The sequence below is a fragment of the Gekko japonicus genome, unplaced genomic scaffold (genome assembly GCF_001447785.1).
Source record: "Gekko japonicus isolate JY-2015 unplaced genomic scaffold, Gekko_japonicus_V1.1 scaffold1906, whole genome shotgun sequence".
In the NCBI taxonomy this organism is placed as follows: Eukaryota; Metazoa; Chordata; class Lepidosauria; order Squamata; family Gekkonidae; genus Gekko; species Gekko japonicus.
In genome coordinates, this window is record NW_015171561.1 from 109,216 (window position 1) to 130,160 (window position 20,945).

At 44.5% G+C, this 20,945-nt stretch overlaps 2 protein-coding genes across 2 annotated transcripts in view; both read right to left on the reverse strand.

Moving 5' to 3' along the window:
- Positions 1–4,607, reverse strand: part of PDE9A (phosphodiesterase 9A) — a 98,960-nt gene extending 94,353 nt beyond the window's left edge. Inside the window, exon 1 of the mRNA XM_015419739.1 lies at positions 4,539–4,607. Within this exon, the coding sequence (XP_015275225.1) occupies positions 4,539–4,607 (69 nt within the window). The remainder of the gene's footprint in view (positions 1–4,538) is intronic.
- A 13,726-nt stretch (positions 4,608–18,333) lies between these two features.
- Positions 18,334–20,945, reverse strand: part of SLC37A1 (solute carrier family 37 (glucose-6-phosphate transporter), member 1) — a 55,128-nt gene continuing 52,516 nt past the window's right edge. The window contains exon 21 of the mRNA XM_015419733.1: positions 18,334–18,551. Coding sequence (XP_015275219.1) covers positions 18,334–18,551 — 218 coding nt within the window. The remainder of the gene's footprint in view (positions 18,552–20,945) is intronic.

Here is a 20,945-nt window from a genome sequence, read left to right on the forward strand (position 1 = left end):
CTATGGCAAACCTAGACAGCATAATAAAAAGTAGAGACATCACCCTGACAACAAAAGTCCACATAGTCAAAACGATGGTATTCCCAGCAGTAATGTATGGGTGAGAGAGTTGGACCATAAGGAAGGCCAAGCGCTGAAGAATAGATGCTTTGAAATTATGCTGCTGGAGAAGACTCTTGAGAGTCCCTTGGACTGCAAGGAGATCAAATCAGTCAGTCCTAAATGAAATCAATCCTGACTGTTCCCTTGAAGGCCAGATACTGAAGCTCAAATACTTTGGCCACCAAATGAGAAGGGAGCACTCACGGAAGAAGACCCTGATGCTGGGAAAGATTGAAGGTAACAGAAGAAGGGGACGGCAAAGGATGAGATGGTTAGACAGTGTTATCAATGCAACGAACATGAAATTAAGCAAACTCCGGAGGACAACGGAAGACAGGAGGGCCTGGTGTGATGTGGTCCATGGGGTTGTGAAGAGTCGGACTTGACTGTGCAACTGAACAACAACAACTCTTCCCCTGAGACCACAGAATAAATTCTGGAGTGAGACTGAGCATACACATCTGATCTTTACCTCTAAACTAAGAATTGTAACATTCCATTGCCTTAGCCAAAGAGTGTCCTGCTTCATCCTTCCTCTGAACCCAATCCAAGCTCCTGAAATGACCTCAGGAATGTTGGTTGTCTTGGGTTCAAGGAAAGGGCATGGCCTGCTGCATGCATCTCCTGGCCCCAGGATGCAGCATTTGACTGAACATATTCAACTGGCCTCTTCTCCAACTCTTACCCAATATTATCCAACTCAAGAGCGAGAAAGAAGGAGACTTCTCTCTCTCTTTGTCCTAGACATTTACAGGAGGCTGGCATAATTTACATTCTTAGCCTTTCAGGTGAGCTTTCCAAATGCTCACTTCTTTAGATAACAAAGGTTTCCAAACATCATATTTCTTCATAATTTCTATGAAAACTGGAATGAAAAATGTTGAGTCTGAACTTTAGGGGCTGGTTTGTGGCTCCTTCTTCAGATACTACCCCTGTTAGTGTAGTTATGGCTTCAAAGCCATCTTCTCTTAAAGTGGTGCCAGAACACCTCTGGGGGAATTAATCCTTTCCCTTCTATAGCTAATTGGACTATACCCAGGGCTTTTTTTTTTTAAAGTGGTGCCAGAACTCTCAAGAGGGAAATGAAGTTTTCAATCTGTATACTGAAAACTCATGAACTTTTAAACATTTTAAAAAGAATTTTGTTGAAGAGGTTCTGGAACTCCATACCAGTGTGTTCCCCCAGAAGAAAGGCCCTGTCTATACCATTTTAATTCTCGGGTGAACAATTCTCTAATTGAATCTATGCCGTCCTAATGTATTTGTGTATAATATTACTCAGTTTTAATCCTTGCATGTGTACAATTTATGGCAACATCCATTATAACTATCATCTAGTTTTGCCATCTGAAAAGAAATCCTTTCATATGGGATAATAGTATGAAGAGGATTTTACCTCACTATGGGGTCAAAGCTTAGAATTCACTTAATGAGTGCCCTCCAGAGACCATTTTCCTTGAAAGATAAAGGACTGTATTCTTCTAATTATATCTTTGTGTAGAGAGAGAAATAATCTCCTGTTTTACCTATCAGTGAACCCTGACTAAATGAGATGGGATCTAAAATGCTCCTCCCAGGATTCCTCCCCTGCTGTACACCACGCAGATAGACGTCAGTCACCAATAAATGAAATGGATGGTGTCTGTTCTGCAAGCCTTTGTTTCCCATGTCTTGAAAAACAACTGTCCTCTTTCCAAATTTCTTCAACAATATGAGTGCTCTTGAGACAAAACCAGATTATTTGTGCATGATTTTCTCCATAGCAGACCTGGTGTGTGTGGGGAAATTAATTTAGAAAGTGCAGTGGGGATGATCTATTCACTGTAAATATAACATTTTGTACATAGTAAGAGGTGTTGCATTAAGATCTTAGAACATTTTTGTAACATATCCTTTAGGGAGATGGAGAAGAGAGTGATCAAATTCACCATGTGCAGTAAATTTGTATCAAGATATAATCCAGGGCCTTGCTGTCTAATAATGTCCAAGATGGGTTGCTGTTTTAGAAGTGAGCTGTGACTCACAAAAGCTCACACTCTGCTACAAATTTTGTTAGTCTTTAAGGTGCTACCGGACTCTTGCTTTTTTCTACCAATAATGTCCAGATACCAGTTTATGTTAGTAATAAAGAGCTGATGGCAACAGAGGTATTATCATCTGTGCAGAGACAAAATAATAGAAGTGCTGACATTCTAATTTGGAACAGCTTTATAAGACTTCACCAGTTGTTAGTATGGCACTACCAATTGATTTCCTGAGGGAGGGAAGCCTTACAAAGCATTCTAGCTCAGGACAGCTCCATTAAGTATAAGGATCACCGAGGAGGGTCAGGACTTGATACCAAGTTCTTCAACAATATAAAAGGGCTAAATTAAACCCTGTCAGTTGTTGAAACAAGTTGCCTTCTTCAGAGCTCTATCTGGTCCTGCTAACCCTTTGCCCTGACACTAACTTTTCTCAGCTGGCTTTCCCCCACTACAATCATCCTGCTGTTGGTTTCTGTTGCCTGCTTCCTGTTTGTGTGGCTCCAGTCTGTCCTCAGTAGACTTCATTTTGTTCCTATGGTCCTTAAGATGCCTACATAGGATGCTGTCGAACATCTGAGATGGCCCACTACTGTTAAAATTATTTGTTTCGTATATACCTCACATTTCTCCCAAGTGGGAACCCAAAGTAGCTTACATAATTATCCTCTTCTCCATTTTAGCCTCACAACCACTCTGTGGGGTAGGTTAGGCTGAAAATGAAGGACCCAAGGTCACCCAGAAAGCTTCCACGGCAGAGCAGGGTTTCAAACCTGATTCTTCCTGATCCTAGTCCACCACTTTAACCACTACACCATAGTAGCTTTCAAGGCTGAAATGAGGTAAGAAGAAAAGTTTGCTGATGATAAGCAGCACAGTATCATGGCTCTAAAGCTCATAAGCCTTTCTAGATAATATTGTGTTTGCAAAAAAAGAAAAAAGAAAAAAAGAAGAAGCCCAAGTGCTTATCTTTTTGCAGGGAATCCTGATGGGAGATAATGCTGCTATTTATCAGAAATTCCCTTTTCCCTGTACCAGAGTGTAATATTGAATGACCGTGAAAATACAGTTTCACCTCTTGCAATCTCAATTATTGCAAGAATGCCACAGATCATCATGGATATGCTATTGCCACAGTCTTGTTTTGGATGGAACTCTTGGCATTGTCATTTATTATGTACAGAGTGCATGAAAATAATACACACTACATCACTGCCACTGCCCCCCCCCAGTCTTTCCCATTTTGAATTCCCCAGCACATTTTAGAACATTTTCAGTGTTTCCTCACTGTTGTGTAGGAAGGCTTTGCACCCCTACTCTCCCTCCCTTCCCCAGCCATAAGGCTATTCTCTCTCAACAAAAGTATCTCCAAGCATTTTCCTTATATGGCTGAGGGACTGTAATATTCTTGGAGCTGGACAGAGACTAGTGCTATTTCAGAGCTTACAATTAATTACAAATACGTCTGGAAAAACCCTTAGTGTGACACATTTGCAGACAGACAACCCCTTTGTATTCAGGAGAGAGAGAGTTTATCCTAAAATTAGTCCTTGAGGACTAATTTAATACACAAAGGAAAGTGGTGAATGAACAAGTTGCAGTTCCCTCTTTTCAAAAGGACAAAAGAACACTGGAACATAATGACTTGGAATAGACACTCCTCAATAGATGGAACTGTTTGGATTTTAAAAGTCACCTTCAGTCATATCACCCCTCCTTTGCCCCACTTATTATAAATACTCTTTAAGAGCTTGGAAGCCATCCTGTGTGCAAAATTCCTATTTGATTCCTTGCCCTTTTGAATGTGTAGTGAAGGTGCCCCCTTTGTTTTTGTAGCCATCACCGAGGCTACTCCGTACTCAAAGAAGTTACGATAGAAGTTTAATGCTCCTTATTTGTATCTAACTACAAGGCATCTTGAAAATATCAGTAGGTACTGCCAGAAATGTAGTATCAAAAGCCTTCTGTACTTCCCAACTACATAACTCTTCTCATCATTCTAAGTGTCTGCATCTTTAGAATTGTTTATTGGCTTCATTCAGAACTACTGACAGAGAAAACTGACGGGAGAGTCTCCCAAACTCCCACATAACTTTATGTTCACATCGACACCAGTGCACACAGCAATTGTCCAAACTTATAAGTGAAAAGTCAGGCATGTAAACGGAATCTCTCTCCCAGAGTTCCTTTGCATTTTTTATAGTCATTTGCCAAACAGAAGACTGTGCAGGAATGAGAAAATACTTGTAGTTCAAGACAGCGTCACAGAAGCATCATTGTTAGTACCTGACAGAGGCTGCAGTTATAGTTCAGAATACAGAAATGGGGGGGGGGAATGCTGGAGGGGGAACCCCATTTTCCCCAAATACAATTGAATCAATACACCAGTGGGTAATAAACAATAAAAAGTACCTTTTGAATCCTTCCATCAATATCCAGGAAAACACACTTGGACCGGTATGTTGATGAGCTGGATCCCATCTTTTCCCAGACTGGCTGCAGAATAGACTTTTACTGTAGTTTTGTTAGATCAGTTCTACAGTTGGAATAAGAGCCAGCCAGGCAGCCTAAGCACAGCCACCAGTGTCTGATGCATGCATGTCTTTGCTCTCTTCCATGCCACAGACTCATGCTATGGCAGTCCCTCCTCTAATATGCCTGCCTGCATCTTCCCGTGCCTTCCAGCCACCTCCTTTCAGTTTTTCATTCCTGTGACTCCAGCAGCCATGGACGGGAGAAAGCCAAGCCTCGGATCCCGTCTCCAAGTGCCCTCTTGATTCCCATAGCAACTCTCCTTGGCTTCAGAGCTAGACGCCTCTGGGCAATCAATGTGTAATGCTGTGCTGCAAAGTGGGGTTTGATTAGCTGCTTTTGACACACAAGACAAAACACCACTTAGCACGGAAGAAATTAGCTACATTTATCCTGCAGTAAGTGCCAGTCATTCTTATTGTACAGTTTGCAACATGTCTACTCATTTTAAAATGTATGACAAGCTCCCAGCTGCACTAGTTGCTGAGTTGACAGGTTTTTTAAAGGGCACAGTATATGGCAGAATGTCGAATTATCCTCAGTCAGTCTTCTTTATGAAAGCTTCTGCTTTAGTAGTAACCCCCCCCCCGAAAAAAAAAACACCTAAGAGACAAAAATAGGTTGTAGTACTAAAATATTCATCTAGGGTCTTTAGGGAAAGGCTCTTTAAAACTGAATTCCTCCTTTATTTCTGAGTCCTAAACATATTCTGCTTATAAGGGGGACCTCCCACACACATCATATTTATGCTGTTAGAGGGCATCACCCACAAGCATTTTGTTTGGAAGAATGGGATAAAATGCTGTATTACTTTTGGCTCTAAATAAACTTCAAATGCCCTCTACTGAATATCACTCAAGGTCTACATTACCAGTGCCTCCAGGATGCAGGAGACTCACCTGTATGGTGAACTGCAGGCTGTTTTCACTGCCTTCTCAAAGAACACCCCAAGGGGCTGGCTGAAAGAAAAGTTTTGGGGAAAACAGATTAACTCTGTTTCAGGTCTCAAGTGACTGGCAACTTGCTTCTGTATAGCTTGAAGAGACCACAAACCTGGAAAAGTTAATACTACAAGTGTGCAGAAGCTAGTCTCTTAATTTTCATTTAGTTTGACTGTCATGTATTACTCATTTTATCTCCAGTTTCATTTCCAGTTGGTTTCAGTGGGACATATATTTTAGAACGTAACTCCCCCCCCCCATCTAGTCTGAAAAAAGTTTTCTGAAGCTGTGCCCTTCACCCAAGGAATCCTCCCTGCCAAAATTTCAGGAAAGGGAGTTAATAGCAAATAAAAGTAAAACTAACTTCTGGCAAAAACATCTTTGTTTTTCAGCCAACTGGGATGAATTTCTCACCAACTTACCCCTCACTCAAAGTATCATACCTCTTGAATTGCAGACATAAAGGGTTCCAGTTTTAAGGCATATTCCTGCTTGCAGAACAGGTTAGAGGCAGATATTTAAGATCTGCATGGGTTAGGTAGTATGATGGGATAAGCACAGAGAGGCATTTGGCACCCCAAGAAAGCCAAGTAAAATGACATAGAAGGCACAAAGGCTTAACTCTGGCAACCCAAGGAAGCAGTGAGAGTTACAGACAGCAGAGGGCATTTAGTGGTCTGAGCCAGGAAGCAGCAGGGACAGGAAAGCTGGTATTGGGTGCCCCAAGACAACAGGCAGAGTGATTTCCATTGTTCAGACAGTGAGCGTGAAGGGTAACTCTAAATCTGAAATGATAAAATCTGGTGAACTTGAAATGTCAAAACCTAGGAAAACATTCTATATTCTGATGAACTCTTCTATCACTTCAGTTCTCCTGAAATTATCACATAAGCTATCCCATGGCAGCTAGCTCAGGCACACACACTTAATGGAGTCCATTATATTGTTTGACATTCCCTTATTGATTCTCCTTCTTGTTTGTTTTAATTGCTGTTTTGCACATATGTATTGTTTTAAAGTTTTTTAAAAACCTTTTTAATGGTTTGCCACCATGAGGGACCTAACTACATTTTTAAAATAAATAAATAAATAAATAAATAAATAAATGATTAATAACAATCACACAGGGACTTCAGAGTGAACTGATATAGTTTTTAAAAACTAATTAGAATGGCTGCTCCAATAATTTGTTAACACCACATTTAAAACTGAATACAGCACACACAAAACTTAAATGACAGTCGGTGTGGTGTGGTGTGGTGGTTTGAGTGTCATTCTGTGACTGGGGAAACCTACGTTTCGCCACTTGACTGGGTGAACTTGGGTTAATTACTTTCTAACCTACCTCACAGGTTGGTGTGAAAATAAAATGGACCATGTACACTGCCCTGGACTCCTTGGAGGAAGGACAAAATAAAAATCTAATATCTATAAATAGACATATTAAATAAAAATAAAAGAAGTCTAGTGGCACCTTAAAGATTAATAGCATTATAAGTTCTTTCCCAATTCTCCAAAAGTTTCTCAAAAAGTTTGTGGATTGGAGCTATATGTGACCCCTTCAACCAGTCTTTCAATAAACCGTATTTACTTACCCTTCAGAATGGTCAGTCTAGAGCCTGTGCCACAGCAGGACTTCAGTCACGGAGGAAGGAACTTAAGGTGGAATGTGGTATTTAGAAATCTCATAGCCAGAACTGAGTAGAAGTGGAAGAACTGAGCTATGATATTATTTAAGCCTATCTAAGACATCTTATATTCTAATAGCCAAGTCGACAAATCTTTGGATAATCAGACTGAAGCTATGAACAGGCAAGACGGATCTTTCTACAAGCCAAGTGGTGCGTGTCTGCAGCTGAGCTGTTAAGTTTGGCCTTGGGTGAGAATTTTCATGGAAGATTTTGCTACTGTAGAGGGACCAAATAACTCATCACAAATGGACAACTTTCTTCTTTTTCTTCTTTTTCATCTTCTTCTTCTTCTTGTACATATTCTGAACATATTCAGGAAATACATGATATTTTATACATGGACTGACATCATCAAGAAAACAATATTCAAAAAGCATAATTGGTTATAAAAGACAATGGTCATTTGAGTAATAAGCCTCTGATTTGTCAGATGTAAAGAAACATATATCTGCGTCAAATCTATGTAAAACCTAAGTGTTTACTTAACTTAACCTAAATGATAATGGGCAAGGATTCTTCATATCCCAAACAAAAGTATTCATTACTGATACAAGACTAAAATCTTCTCTGACCCAGACATTGCAAGAACTACAGAATCATGAACTTTGTACCTATTATGTTGTCTGCTAGCAATATCAGACCTACAAGAGGAAAGCCTTCTATATAACAGGCCTTTCTAACTTCCTAATAAAATATTACTTAAAGAATAAATCTATAAAAAATAGAGGGGAAAATCTTTATAGTCCCATCTCTACTACAATAAGCAAGATTGAAAAAATAGCCAAGATGTTTCCAACAGAACAGATGTTCAATATTAGAGATACCAGTATTAAAGGTTTTAATTGCTATCTTTATCAAATGAAAGTATTTTAACGAGGAATAACTCATAAGGCTTTTGACAATCTAGTTTAATTGGAGCAGCAGAATATATATATATTCTATGAGAGAGGGTCCTCTAGTGGTCATAAGAAGTAAGAAGTTTGATTTTTCTAAAATGGAATCATCACTAAACTTTCATATATATTTTGTAAGAATACTTTATAAACAAGTATAAACAAGTATTTTTATATACATGTGTTAATAGAAAAACACTATATTAATAGCAGATAAAGTTATTTTTGCTTATAATATGAATTTAAACCAGTAAGCTTTAGAGATGAGAAAAACTGGGAACATAGCCAGCAGAGGGTTCTTTGCCCAGCAGAATACCATATTTCACTTTTAACATTTTGACAAGATGCTTGTGGATGAAAGGACAGTAAAAGTTTAAAGAAAGCCAGAAAGATCTTGTTTGTCAAAAGTAAGATTAATGGATGGTAGAGACAAAGAAAATTGAAATACACATGTGTAAGTGATGTCAAGGATGATGTAAAACTGGGAGGAGAACCAAGGATTATAAAACTGGAACACAACTGGTGCTCAGTGGACATCTGAGCTAAACTTCTGGCTGCATGTTGTCCCTTATTTGAATAATACTTTTCTTTTCTTTTTTAACCCTTTTGCTGCCTGGACATTGTCTCACTGACTTCAATTGGCTAGTCAAAGAATGTTAGCGCCCTGAGGGCATTGCCTTCACTACCATTGCAAATATTTTACAAGTGTTCTAGGACTTGAATGACATCCCCCAGAGTAGCAGAAGTACTCTGGGAGTAGCAGAAGTACTCTGGAATAACAGCTGCTGGAGTAGAATGACAGCCCCTGGGAGCAGCATGAGTGTTTTGTCACTGGAATGACAGCCCTTGGGAGTAGCAGGTATGTTCTGGGCCTGGAATGACAGCCCCTGAAGTGGAATGATGGCCCCTGGGAGTTCTATGAGTGTTCGGGCCTGGAATGACAGAGTGGAATGGCAGACCCCGGTAATAGCAGAAGTGCTCTGGAACTTGAAGGACAACCCCCAGAGTTGAATGATGGTCCCTTGGAGTAGCAGATATCTTCTGGGCCTGGAATGATGGCCCTTGGTAGTAGCAGATATGTTCTGGCCCTGGAATGATAGCTGGGCTAGGGATACCAGCCTCCAGGTGGTTCCTGGGGACCCCCCAGAATTATAGGTCATCTCTAGACTACAAAGATAAGTTCCTCTGGAGAAATGGCTACTTCACAGGATGGATGCTATGGCATTGTACCTCACTAAGGTCCCTGTCCTCCCTAGGCTCTATCCCCAAATCTCCAGGAGTTTCCCAACCTGGATCTGGAAATCCTACCCTCTCAGCCGCCAAAGTGGAATGAGTAGCAGAAGTGTTCTGAGACTGGAGTGATAGCTCTCAGAGTGGAATGATAGCCCCGGTGATTGAAATCAGTGAAAGGTATTTCATTCCACTCTGAAGGCTTGCAATTTCAGGCGCAGAGCATGATTTCAATTACAAGGGCCTTCATTCTACTCTGGGACCTGTCATTCCAGGTCCCAAACACTTCTCCTTGTTACTGTACTCTGAGGACTGTCTAGGGATACCATTCCCCAGGTGGGGGATCCCCCACTTTCGCAGGCTCCTGCCCACTGCCGGCCAGTGGGAGGAAATTGCCCCCACCCCCGAAGTCATACATGGAATGCTGACATCACTCGGAAGTGATAGTGATGCTCTGTTTTTTGGGGCAAAACTCTATGGTTTGAGGCTGTTTTTACCATAGAGTTTTGCCGAAAAACCAGAGCATTGCCCCCAATGTTGCTGACATGCTGATGTCACTTCTAGATCATTCCAGGCCCAAAAGATTTCTCCGACACCCAGGGGCTGTCATTTGACTCTGGGAACAATCATTCCAGTCGCAGAACACTTCTGCTACTCCCAGGCATCATCATTCAATCTGGGACCTGGCATGTTCAACCTGTGCTGGTAAAGACCAGGGATTCAGGTACCTCTGCCTATGCATTAGACAGTGAAAAGCTGACACAGAGCTAAGATGGCTTGGTACTACTTGGTGAAGCTCCAAGATTTGGGCACAAAAAAGGCTGAGATTTTCTGACACAATATACTTCTAGGATTACCAGTATTTGAGATTACATTCTGAGGTCATTTTAAACTGCACATCTATGACAAAGTCCAGAAGAAATTAATTTTTAAACTAAAATTCACAATCGACCTGTGACTTTTAGTCTTAATAAGTAGAACATTTTTCTATTACTTCTGTTTAATTCTTTTTAATGAACTAGCATGGCCCATGAGATCTAATTTTTACATTGTAAGTGTGAACAAAACACCATGCAATCACATTCTTTTTCATGTCATAACAAAACACTGTCAAGTAATTACTAGCCTTTGCACTGGTTTACCTACAGCATGGGCTATATTGGAATTCAAAAGTAATTAGTGAGAACCACTTGATCATAGAGTTAGACATGGACTTTTAAGTCTATGTTTTAAAAATTCATCACTTAATAAATACTCACTGTATAATCTTGATCCAGTCTCTGTAGCTTTTCTAACCTACCTTTCAGGGTTCTTTTGAGATATTTATTTACTTCATTTCTGCCCTGTTTTTCTTCCCAACAGGGACTCTCAAAGTGAGAAAGGGGGCCTGGCTATAGCCTACAAAAACCTGGAACCAACCCTTCTCTCAGGTCCTCTTTAAGATGAATGCTGGGTTCATGAGGAATATGTAGCAGACTGGCTTGGACGGAGTCGACTGAAACTAAATCCGACGAAGACGGAGGTCCTATGCCTGAATCGGAGCGGTACGGGGGTAGGGCTCCCACTCTCGGCCTTCGGTGGGGCGCCATTGTTGCCAGCTCCGAGGGTCAGGAGTTTGGGAGTGCTCCTGGATGCTTCCTTGGCAATGGAGGCCCAGGTAGCAGCCACTGCCGAGGCAGCCTTTTAGCACCTATGGCTGATTAGGCAGTTGGTCCCCTTCCTTGAACGCAATGATCTGGCGTCAGTGATCCATGCGATGGTCACCTCGAGATTGGACTACTGCAATGCTCTCTACATGGGGCTGCCCTTGGGGCAACTTCGGAAGCTGCAGCTGGTGCAGAATGCCGCAGCCAGGCTGTTGGTGGGTGCCCCTGTGAGGGAGCACATCCAGCCTGTGCTGAGGGCGCTGCACTGGCTGCCAATAGCGTTCCGGATACGCTTCAAGGTGCTGGTTATGACCTTTAAAGCCCTTTATGGTCTGGGGCCTGCCTACCTGCAGGACCGCCTTTCCCTGTATGTTCCCCCGAGAGCACTGAGATCTGAGTCACAGGATCGATTAGTCCCCCCTGGCCCTAGGGAAGCCAAATTAACATCTACTAGAACTAGGGCATTCTCTTTGGCAGCACCAATATTATGGAACCAGCTCCCCCAGGAGATCCGCGCCCTCCGGAATCTCTGCCAGTTCCGGAGAGCGGTGAAGACGGAGTTATTCCGCCAAGCATTCAACAACCCAGATTGAGTATGTCAGCATTTTATAGTCGCCGTCTTGTGTATGTTATAATGCGGGTAAATTGTGATTTTAATGTATTGTATATTGTTTTAGAGGTATTGTCTTATTGCTTTTATTGTTGTAAGCCGCCCTGAGCCGCTTCGGCGGTAGGGCAGGATAAAAATCAAATAATAAATATGTTATTTAGATCCCCAGCAAAAAGGACCACATTCACCTGACTGACATTGTAATTCTGTCCAGAGCTACTTGAGTCTAAATCCACTGAAATCAATGGGCTCAGGGTTGCCAAGATCCAGGTGTGGCCTGGAGATCCCTCAGAACTGCTCTCCAGATAGGGTTGCCAGATACCCCAGTGGATGGAAGCAGGAGTTTCCTGTCACCAGGCCCTGCTCCCCAGCCACTGATCAGCTGGCCAGTAGGGGAACTTATAAGTAGAAAGAAGGCCCAGGCCACGTTGCCCAGGAAATAAAGTCAACACCCCAGTGACTTCTGGTCAGCACTCTAGTATTTGGACAAAAACTCTATGGTAGAAGCCAGTTTTTCCATAGAGTTTTTGCAAAAAATACCAGAGTGTCATCAGGAAGTTGCTGGCATGATGATGTCACTTCCTGAGCAAAACCAGTGACATGGCCTGGGCCTTTCTCTTTCTCCTGGTAAGTCCCCCCATCCCCCGCTAATTGCCAGGGAGGACCTGGCAACCTTATCTCCAGACTACAGAGGTCAGGTCCCCTGGAAAAAAATGGCTGCTTTGGAGGGTGGAGTCTAAGGCATATCCCTGCTGAGGTCCCTTGACAAACCCTGCCCTAACATCTCCAAGAATTTTCCAACCCAGACTTTTGCAACCTTAGGGCTTAATTTGGAGTAACTCTCTATTGTGAGTGTATCACTGTTTGGTGCCTATGCAATCTATATTGAACAGTGTTATTACTGGCGGAAAAAATGACATGGCAAACAGCATAAGAGAAATCTCTTATTAGACTTTATTTGATTTATGTAAGAAAATATTTTGGGTTAATTAATATCATAAGCCTCTTAATTCTGAGCCTGGGGAAATAGGAAAATAAATGAACTGTTGAAGAAATTAGATAAATTATTTGTATACTAAAATTGAATTATACATATGAAAGTTGATTCCCCCCAAATGCTCCCCCCAAACATGCTCAGGCCTGTCTTACTTCTCTTATTTGAAAATAGTGTATATTGTATCTCTTTAGTTTCTTCAAATAAATTATAAATACAGCTCAAACAAGACAAAACATGCTTTCCCTTACATCGAATGGCATTTTTCTTCTCCTGTATACTTACTTTTCTTAATTTCAAAATGCAGATATTTTAGACAGGCACCCCTTGTAAAGATAAGGGGCCTTTAGAACAAGATATTTATATGGATGTATGTTGCTTTTAAACCTCTTTGTAAACCTGTATAATGTAAATTCATATTCATCTTAAAAGTATGTGCATATTAATCAGCAAGGGGGATGGAGGGGGGGCTTAGAACAGGGGAAGAAGAAAAGACGGGGCACATTCTGAAATATCCAGGTAGTACATTGCCCCCTCCTCCAGCCCAACAAAACAAAAACCGGAAAACAAACCACAGCAAAATTTCAGTAGTTCAGAGTATTTTTCTCAGCATCGCAGTGCTGATTTCTACAAGATGGATGTCGATAAAGGTTTCTTGTCATCTGTAACATTTATTGAAGTGCTGTTGCCCACATCTTTTCTAGAATATATTTCGTTGCACTTTCTTTCCTTAAATCATCAGTTTATGTGCTTTTCCATTACAGTTAATTTGGAGCTTTTGGCAGTGATGCTGTGTTTCAAATGAAACATTCTCTGAGGGTCTTTTTATATAAAAGCTATAGATTAGTGACATCTACAGAGGGTGTTGAATTATATTTTTGAGTAGTATCTATGTTAAAGAGGGTTCAAATTTTGTGATGCAAGAGCCTATTGTTGTGGTTAATATTAAAGAAAAGGGAAAAAGCTACAAGCCAAACTCCAGAAGGAACTGGAAATGCAGTCCTACTTCACCAAAATGAACAATCCAGCATCTTTTGAGCACTTAATGCCAGGAAGCTCTGATGTGTCAATGCACACATCCACCCTCTGGCATAAGTAAACGTTCGATTACAAAAATATAAATAAAATCTGTCCATTAAAGTACTTTTCAGCCCACTTCCCTTTTTCCATTATGCTCCTATCCCCTCTCTTTCTTTGCCAATCTTCCCTCAGGGGCTTGTGGCACTGCTTCAGTGTGCACTGCTATTTCAACTTTTCTTTAGTTAATTAGTTTGGTTTGCCTTCATTTCTTTGCACTTACAGCTTAAGCTAAAGTGGTACAAAGTCTAGTCAAACAGCTTTTTTCTAAGGAATTACACAGTTTACATATATATTTTTGTCCTCCATTTCCATTTTAAAAAGCACAGTAGAGAGTCAGAAAACTGACACAGATGATGATTTTGGTTTTCTGAAATCTTTACTAAAAAGCATTCCAAGCCGAAATGGTCAAAGAACTGTGTAGATATCATTTCTGTGTACACTGAAGATGTTACAGAATCTGATTTCCTTACATTTCCTCTCAGACATTTCTTAACCAAAATCCTTGTCTGATCAATAACACCATCTGGTGGTTGCTAATGCTACAGGGTGCATCCTGCCCTCCATTTTCCCTGGCCATGTTATCATTCAGTCTTGGTTTTGTAGTAATAATTCTCTCTTTCTGTTCCTGCTTCAGCCTTCGTCTCCCCATCCTTCTTGGGCATGCTGAGAACTTTGCAGTTCTTGCTGGATGAACATGTTGCTTGGACTCCTTTGACTGTGTACAAGGTTTGTTCCTTGAGAATAGTGCTCTGCTGACCAGGTTCAAACCTGCACAGTAGTCACTTCCTCATTACAGCCTGCCACTACTTTCACCAAGCCCCCCCCCCCCAATAATCTCATTTACCAGAGAAGAGGCAATATTCCTGTTGTGTACGCAGGGAAGTCCGTGCACGGGGTCGGGTCAACGCATGGTCAGGCGAAGGGCCCGAGCTTCATCTCCAAAGACAATAGCCAGAATGGATCCTAGCACACACCTATTGGGAGGCTAGGATCCTAGAGGGGACCTGTGGGTCTAGGGGTGCACTGTAAATACCCTATCATGTGTGTGTGTGTGTGTGTGTGTGTGTGGGTGGGTAGGTGGGTGGGTGTGGTGTGATTCGGGAATATAAGCCAGTCTGTGAGCCGGCTAAATCATCTCAAGATCTGCATGTAACTTAATCAAGTATGAGCTGTAATCACTCTTCAACACATCAGCATCAGTACTTTATACTGGCGACGAGGATGGGATGCCAATGAGCGAGCTGGACTCTTCATCCAGCACCGAGCATCGATCCAGTGGAAGCCGCCGTGCCCCGCATTGCTCCCGAGCAGCACTGCAACGTGCCCCGCTCCCCGCTTCACTCAAGAGTCATGGCTGTCGCTCTGGAACACCTCAAGATCTTTGACCCTACACACTCCGAGTTCTGGGAATCGTGGGTAGACCAGCTCACCTGCTTCTTCACCTACCATGAGGTTACCAATGCTGGCAAGAAACGGGCGCTACTCCTCAGCAGATGTGGGGTGGCCACCATTCGTCTCGCCAAAAGCCTCCTGGCGCCCAAGACGCTCCTGGAGAACACCTACGACGAGATCATCGTGGCCTTAACAAGGTACTATGCACAAAAGCCCACAACAATGGCCAAGCGCATGGACTTCCAAGCGTGCCTCCAAAAGCCCAGCGAGACGGCCGCCACTTTCATGGCTGACCTCCGCCAACACGTGATGGATTGTGGGTTCATGAAGGTGGAAGAGAATATCCTGACACAATTCATCTGGGGTCTGCAGGATGTTAAGCTCCACTGCAAACTGGTAGGCACCGCTGACCTCACTATAGATGGAGCCCTCCAGATGGCCACCGTGTACGAGGGCTCACACTGGGACCGTCCACCATCTTCATCGCACCACATGTCACCCACTGCTGCGTCCGACAACTCGGATGAAGATGAGGTCCTACAAATTCGCCAACCCAGCCACTGGAAGCCCCAAGACCAGGCCAGGGCCACCACACCTTGAGGACCACAAGCCTCCCAAGCATCCTGTGCCAGCTGTGGGGACTCACACGAGTGAAAAACATGCTGCTTCTGTGATGCTGTCTGCCAAACGTGTGGAAAGCAGGGCCACATTGCCCACGCCTGCCATTCCCGTGGAACTCAGAAAGCAATGTCCACTCACCAGGAGGACCTGGATCTGCACACGTTGATAATCAACCATCACCAGCACAAGGTACTGAATCTGCCCCCTGATATCCCTAATAAGATGCATGTAACGGTATTAATCGAGGGATCCCCCTGTTGCATGGAACTAGACCTGGGCTCCTCATTTTCCATTATCTCAGTGGAGACTCTACAGAAACTCTGCCCTGGGGGGAGACCCCTCCTGGAAAAGCCACGGGGTTTGTCTCTTTGGGACTTCCAGAAAAACACTGTGGCCATCAAGGGCTGGGGCAGATTCAGAGTAAAATTCAGAGACTTTGATCACCATTTAGAATTGCTGGTGGTGGAAGGGACACTTACTAGCCTGTTGGGACTGGCGTGGTTTGGGCCCCTGGGTTTTGCGGTGATGGGCGTCCACTCTGTACAACCGCTGAACTTTAACACGGTCTGTGGGGATTTTCTGGGAGTGTTCGACAGCACGCTGGGCTGATACTCCGGACCCCCAGTTTCCCTGGAACTTGACCCTGTGGTGCAGCTGATCCGGATGAAGGCCAGGCGGTCCCTGTTAGCACTGCAGCCCAATATAGAGGCTGAACTGGACCACCCTCGAGCAGGGGGTGTTAGAACCGGTGCCGCATGCCCACTGGGAAACCCCCATCATCACCCCGTTAAAATCGAATGGGGACATATGCATTTGTGCAGGCTATAAGTGCACCATTAATAAGGCACTTCAAGATCATGCATACCCGGTACCAGTGGTCAGCCAAGTCTTGGCTTCCTTGGCAGAAGCGAGGGTTTTCGGCAAGCTAGATTTGGCCCAGACCTATCAGTAGCTGCTGGTTGATGATGCCTCAGCTAAGGCTCAAACAATTGTAACACACAGGGGGGCTTTCAGGGTCCAGTGCCTGCAATTTGGGGTGAGCATGGCGCCTGGTGTTTTTCAAAGTCTGATAGATTGCCTCCTCAAAGGAATTCCAGGAGTCCAGCCATTCTTCAATGACGTTTTGATCACGGCTCTGGACTCTGAGACCTTTGCGGCATGGCTCCAGACCGTGCTCAAGCACTTCGCCAATGCAGATCTCAAGGTGAAGTGGGAGAAATGCCTCCTGGGAGTGCCCCAGGTGGAATTCCTGGGGTTTGCTGTGGATGCCCACGGAATTCACCCCACAAAGGACAAAATCCATGCTATCTGTCAAGCACCCATACCCTCATCAAAGGCAGAGCTACAGGCTTTCCTGGGGCTCTTGAATTTTTATCATTCTTTCCTCCCCCACAAGGCCGCCATCATGGAACAGCTGCATTGGCTCTTAGACAAGCAGGTTCCTTGGGTCTGGGGTCCTTCTCACGACGCTGCCTTCTGGGCAGTCAAGGACCTGTTGGTGAATGTTCCCTCTAAACTCTGGAGTCCTGTGAGCAAAAATCCTACTTTGTGAGCTACTGGCATTAAAGTTGTGAGCAAGCAATTTGGCTACTGCATGAATCAGTTTGCTCTGGAGCCATCCTTCCTGAGCAAAGACAAAAATGTGTGAGCTGGAGGCTGAAAAACTGTGAGCTAGCTCACACTAACTCAGTTTAGAGGGAACACTGGGTCTCCAACGCCATCCTCGCCAACTTTGATGAGTCCCTACCCGTGGTGTTGATGTTTGACACATCTCCCTATAGGGTGGGGGTGGTCTTGGGTCACTGGCTGGCCGACAGCTGCGAAGTTCCTGTGGCTTACTATTCTTGCACCCTGTCAGCCGCGGAGTGCAACTACACACAAATTGATAAGGAGGCCCTTGCAATAGTTGCCGGCATGAAAAAATTTCATGATTTCCTGTATGGCTGGGCATTTACTGTAGTCATGGACCACAAGCCCCTGCTGGGTTTGCTCACTCCAGACTGCCACCCCTCCCAGATCTTGTCGCCCCAGGTGCTCCGCTGGTCTATCTTCCTTGTGGGGTACCAATATGCGCTGGTCCACTGCCCCGGTAATGCGATGGGGCATGCTGATGCCTTAAGCTGCCTCCCGCTGCCCTGCCTCCCGCCGCCCTCCTGACCCCGATCCCGTGCCAGCCCACCACATCACCTTGCTAGAAGACCTACCCAATCGGCCAGTCCAAGTGAGGGAGGTGGCGCGCCACTTGGCCCGGGATCACACTATTCCCCGGGTCCTCGACTGGGTGGGGAGGGGTGGCTTGTGAGTCAGATGGTTCCCGAGTTCTCGGCGTTCACCGGCCCCCGGGATGAGCTGTCTTCCCACAAAGGGTGTTTGCTGTGGGGAAGTCGAGTGGTGATACCGCCACCTCTGCAAAGCTGCATACTCACCGCTTTGCACGAACACCACCTGGGTATAGTGAGAATGAAAGCCCTGGCCCGGAGCTATGTATGGTGGCCGGGGCCAGACAGCGAGATAGAGGATACTGTTAAACGGTGCCAGAAGTGCCAGAAGTCATGGCCTGAGCTCCTGAAAGGTCCGTTATGGGCTTGGGAGTCGTCCCAAAAGCCGTGGGCAAGACTCCACCTGAACTTCGCCGGGCCTTTCCAGGTCCAGATCTTTTTCATTCCGGTCAATGCCTACATGAAATGGCTGGAGGTTTCCTGAAATGTCCGTTATGGGCTTGGGAGTTGTCCCAAAAGCCACCTGAACTTCGCCGGGCCTTTCCAGATCCAGATCTTTTTCATTCCGGTCGATGCCTACATGAAATGGCTGGAGATAACATCCGTTCCTTCAACCTCGTCCCGGTCTGCCATCAGAGCGATATGGCAGATTTTCAGCTCACACGGAATACTGGACTCACTAGTCACTGACAATGGTACCACCTTTACCTCCGCTGAGTTTCTGGAATTTGTAGAGTACTATGGGATTAGACACATCCGCTCCACACCCTTCCACCCCACAACCAACGGCCAGGCTGAATGCATGGTCAGAACAATGAAGGAGGTGCTGCATCACATTGACTGGGGCAACTGAGACTACAAGCTGGCAGCTTTCCTGTTCGGCCAGCGTACCACCCCTCACTCCACCACCGGTTGCAGCCCGGCTGAACTGCTCATGGGCTGCTCCATCCAGATTGGGCACTGGACCACAGCATTCACCCGGAAGACCAGGGGGCCCTGAGGGGCTTCTTTCCTTAAGACCCGGTCTACGCCCGTGATTGGTTTGGGTGGTTTGGGTGACTGGCCCACTGTCATATGAAGTTGCCTGCGAGGACGGCAGCACATAGATCAACTCCGCTGCCGCATTCTGCCTCTGGCCTCAGACGGCACTGACGAGGATGACATCTACCCTGGGGGAACTGAAAGCAACGGACCCTCCACTTCCAGTGGCCAGCGCGATTCCCGGGGGAGAGGACAGAGGCAACCCTGAACCGATGAACCGCCCAGAGCCCAGCAGCTCGACAGCCCCGGCTGCGATACCAACAGCTACAATCCTGCCTCTGGAGTCAACAGGAACAGTTCCAGGGAGTCCTGCTCCAGCTCCGGTCATCTGCCACTTCACAAGGGAGCATGAAAGACCTGCATACTTATGTCTGTTCGGGTCATCTGGACCAAGGGGGGAGGGGTGTTGTGTACCCAGGGAAGTCCGTGCATGCGGTCGGGTCAACACGTGGTCAGGCGAAGGGCCCGAGCTTCATCTTCAAAGACAATAGCCAGAACGGATTCTAGTGCACACCTATTGGGAGGCTAGGATCCAAGAGGGGACCTATGGGTCTAGGGGTGCACTGTAAATTCCCTATCACGGGTGTGTGTGTGTGGTTTGGAAATATAAACCAGCCTGCAAGCCGGCTAAATCATCTCAAGATCTACATGTAATAAAGTATGAGCTGTAATCACTCTTCAACGCATCAGCATCAGTACTTTATAATTCCCCAGTCTCTGTTGTCTGGGTTAGTCAATTGACTGACTTGTATAACCATGGAATCGCTTGCTGTTTATCTCCTCTTTGTATTCGCTCAGTCAGAGGCATCTGTTTGAGCACTGATCACAAGAAAGGATCACAAGGTTAGCTGAGTCCATGGGCAGACACTGAAGGCAGATCAAGAGAATAAAGTTCAAACTTATTTCCCCTTTGTACTAAGCACCTTTAAAATTGGAGGTGGTGGCAGCAGAGGAGTGGGGGCTACTGATCCTTCAAGTAGGCCATATAATCATGTGAGAAAGCAGTGTAATGCAGTCGCCAAATGATCAACTTCTTCATCATGACCAGTGCTCCCTCTAAACTGAGTTAGTGTGAGCTAGCTCACCGTTTTTTAACCTCCAGGTCACAAATTTTTGTCTTAGCTCAGGAAGGAGGGCTTCGGTGCAAAGGAATTTATGCAGCAGCCAAATCGCTCACTCACAGCTGTAAGGCCAGTAGCTCGCAAAGTAGAATTTTTGCTCACAAGACTCCACAGAGCTTAGCTTGATCATGACTGTTGAGTAGGACGTCACGTGAGTCAAACTGACTGGTGCTTGAGCATAAGCCATCTCTGCATATTTGTCTATCTCCTTATTCTTTTCCCCTCTTTTCAATCTGTGTCCCTCTCTTTGATTCCTTTTCAGTTTGATCTCTGGTCCTCCACTATTCTGATCATTATTTCTGCCTTTTGATTTAGGCTTTAGTGTCTACATCTAGCTAAAGAAAATACTTTGCCTATGTGTTGGAATCCTAGTATCACAGAGCCCATGAATACATATCCTGGGATGAATTCTGTAACCTGGAGATAGTTTTTTATCTTTATCATTCTGCCACGATAAGGAGAATTTTACCATTTCAGGAACAAGTGTGGTAAAATGTGTGGAATTTGAGCCCTATTTGTCTCTTGGAAGATAAGTCGATGGTTCCTGACTTGGAGCAAAGGGCCCTGTAGCCACGAGTGGTTGTAACATCTTCCACCAATCAGAACTCTTACGCACAAGATGATTGTGCCTTCTCTGCATCCCAATTTTGCCAGAGGAAACTGGGAAGATGGCAGCATAGGGCTATGTAGTATGTGCTGCAGCCAAAAAGCTTTGCAGAATACATTTTAAAAAGTCTTTTGAGGTCCATCAAACTTGACTACCCTATAAACTATATGAATAAACACCATATGTTTTCATTTCAGATGA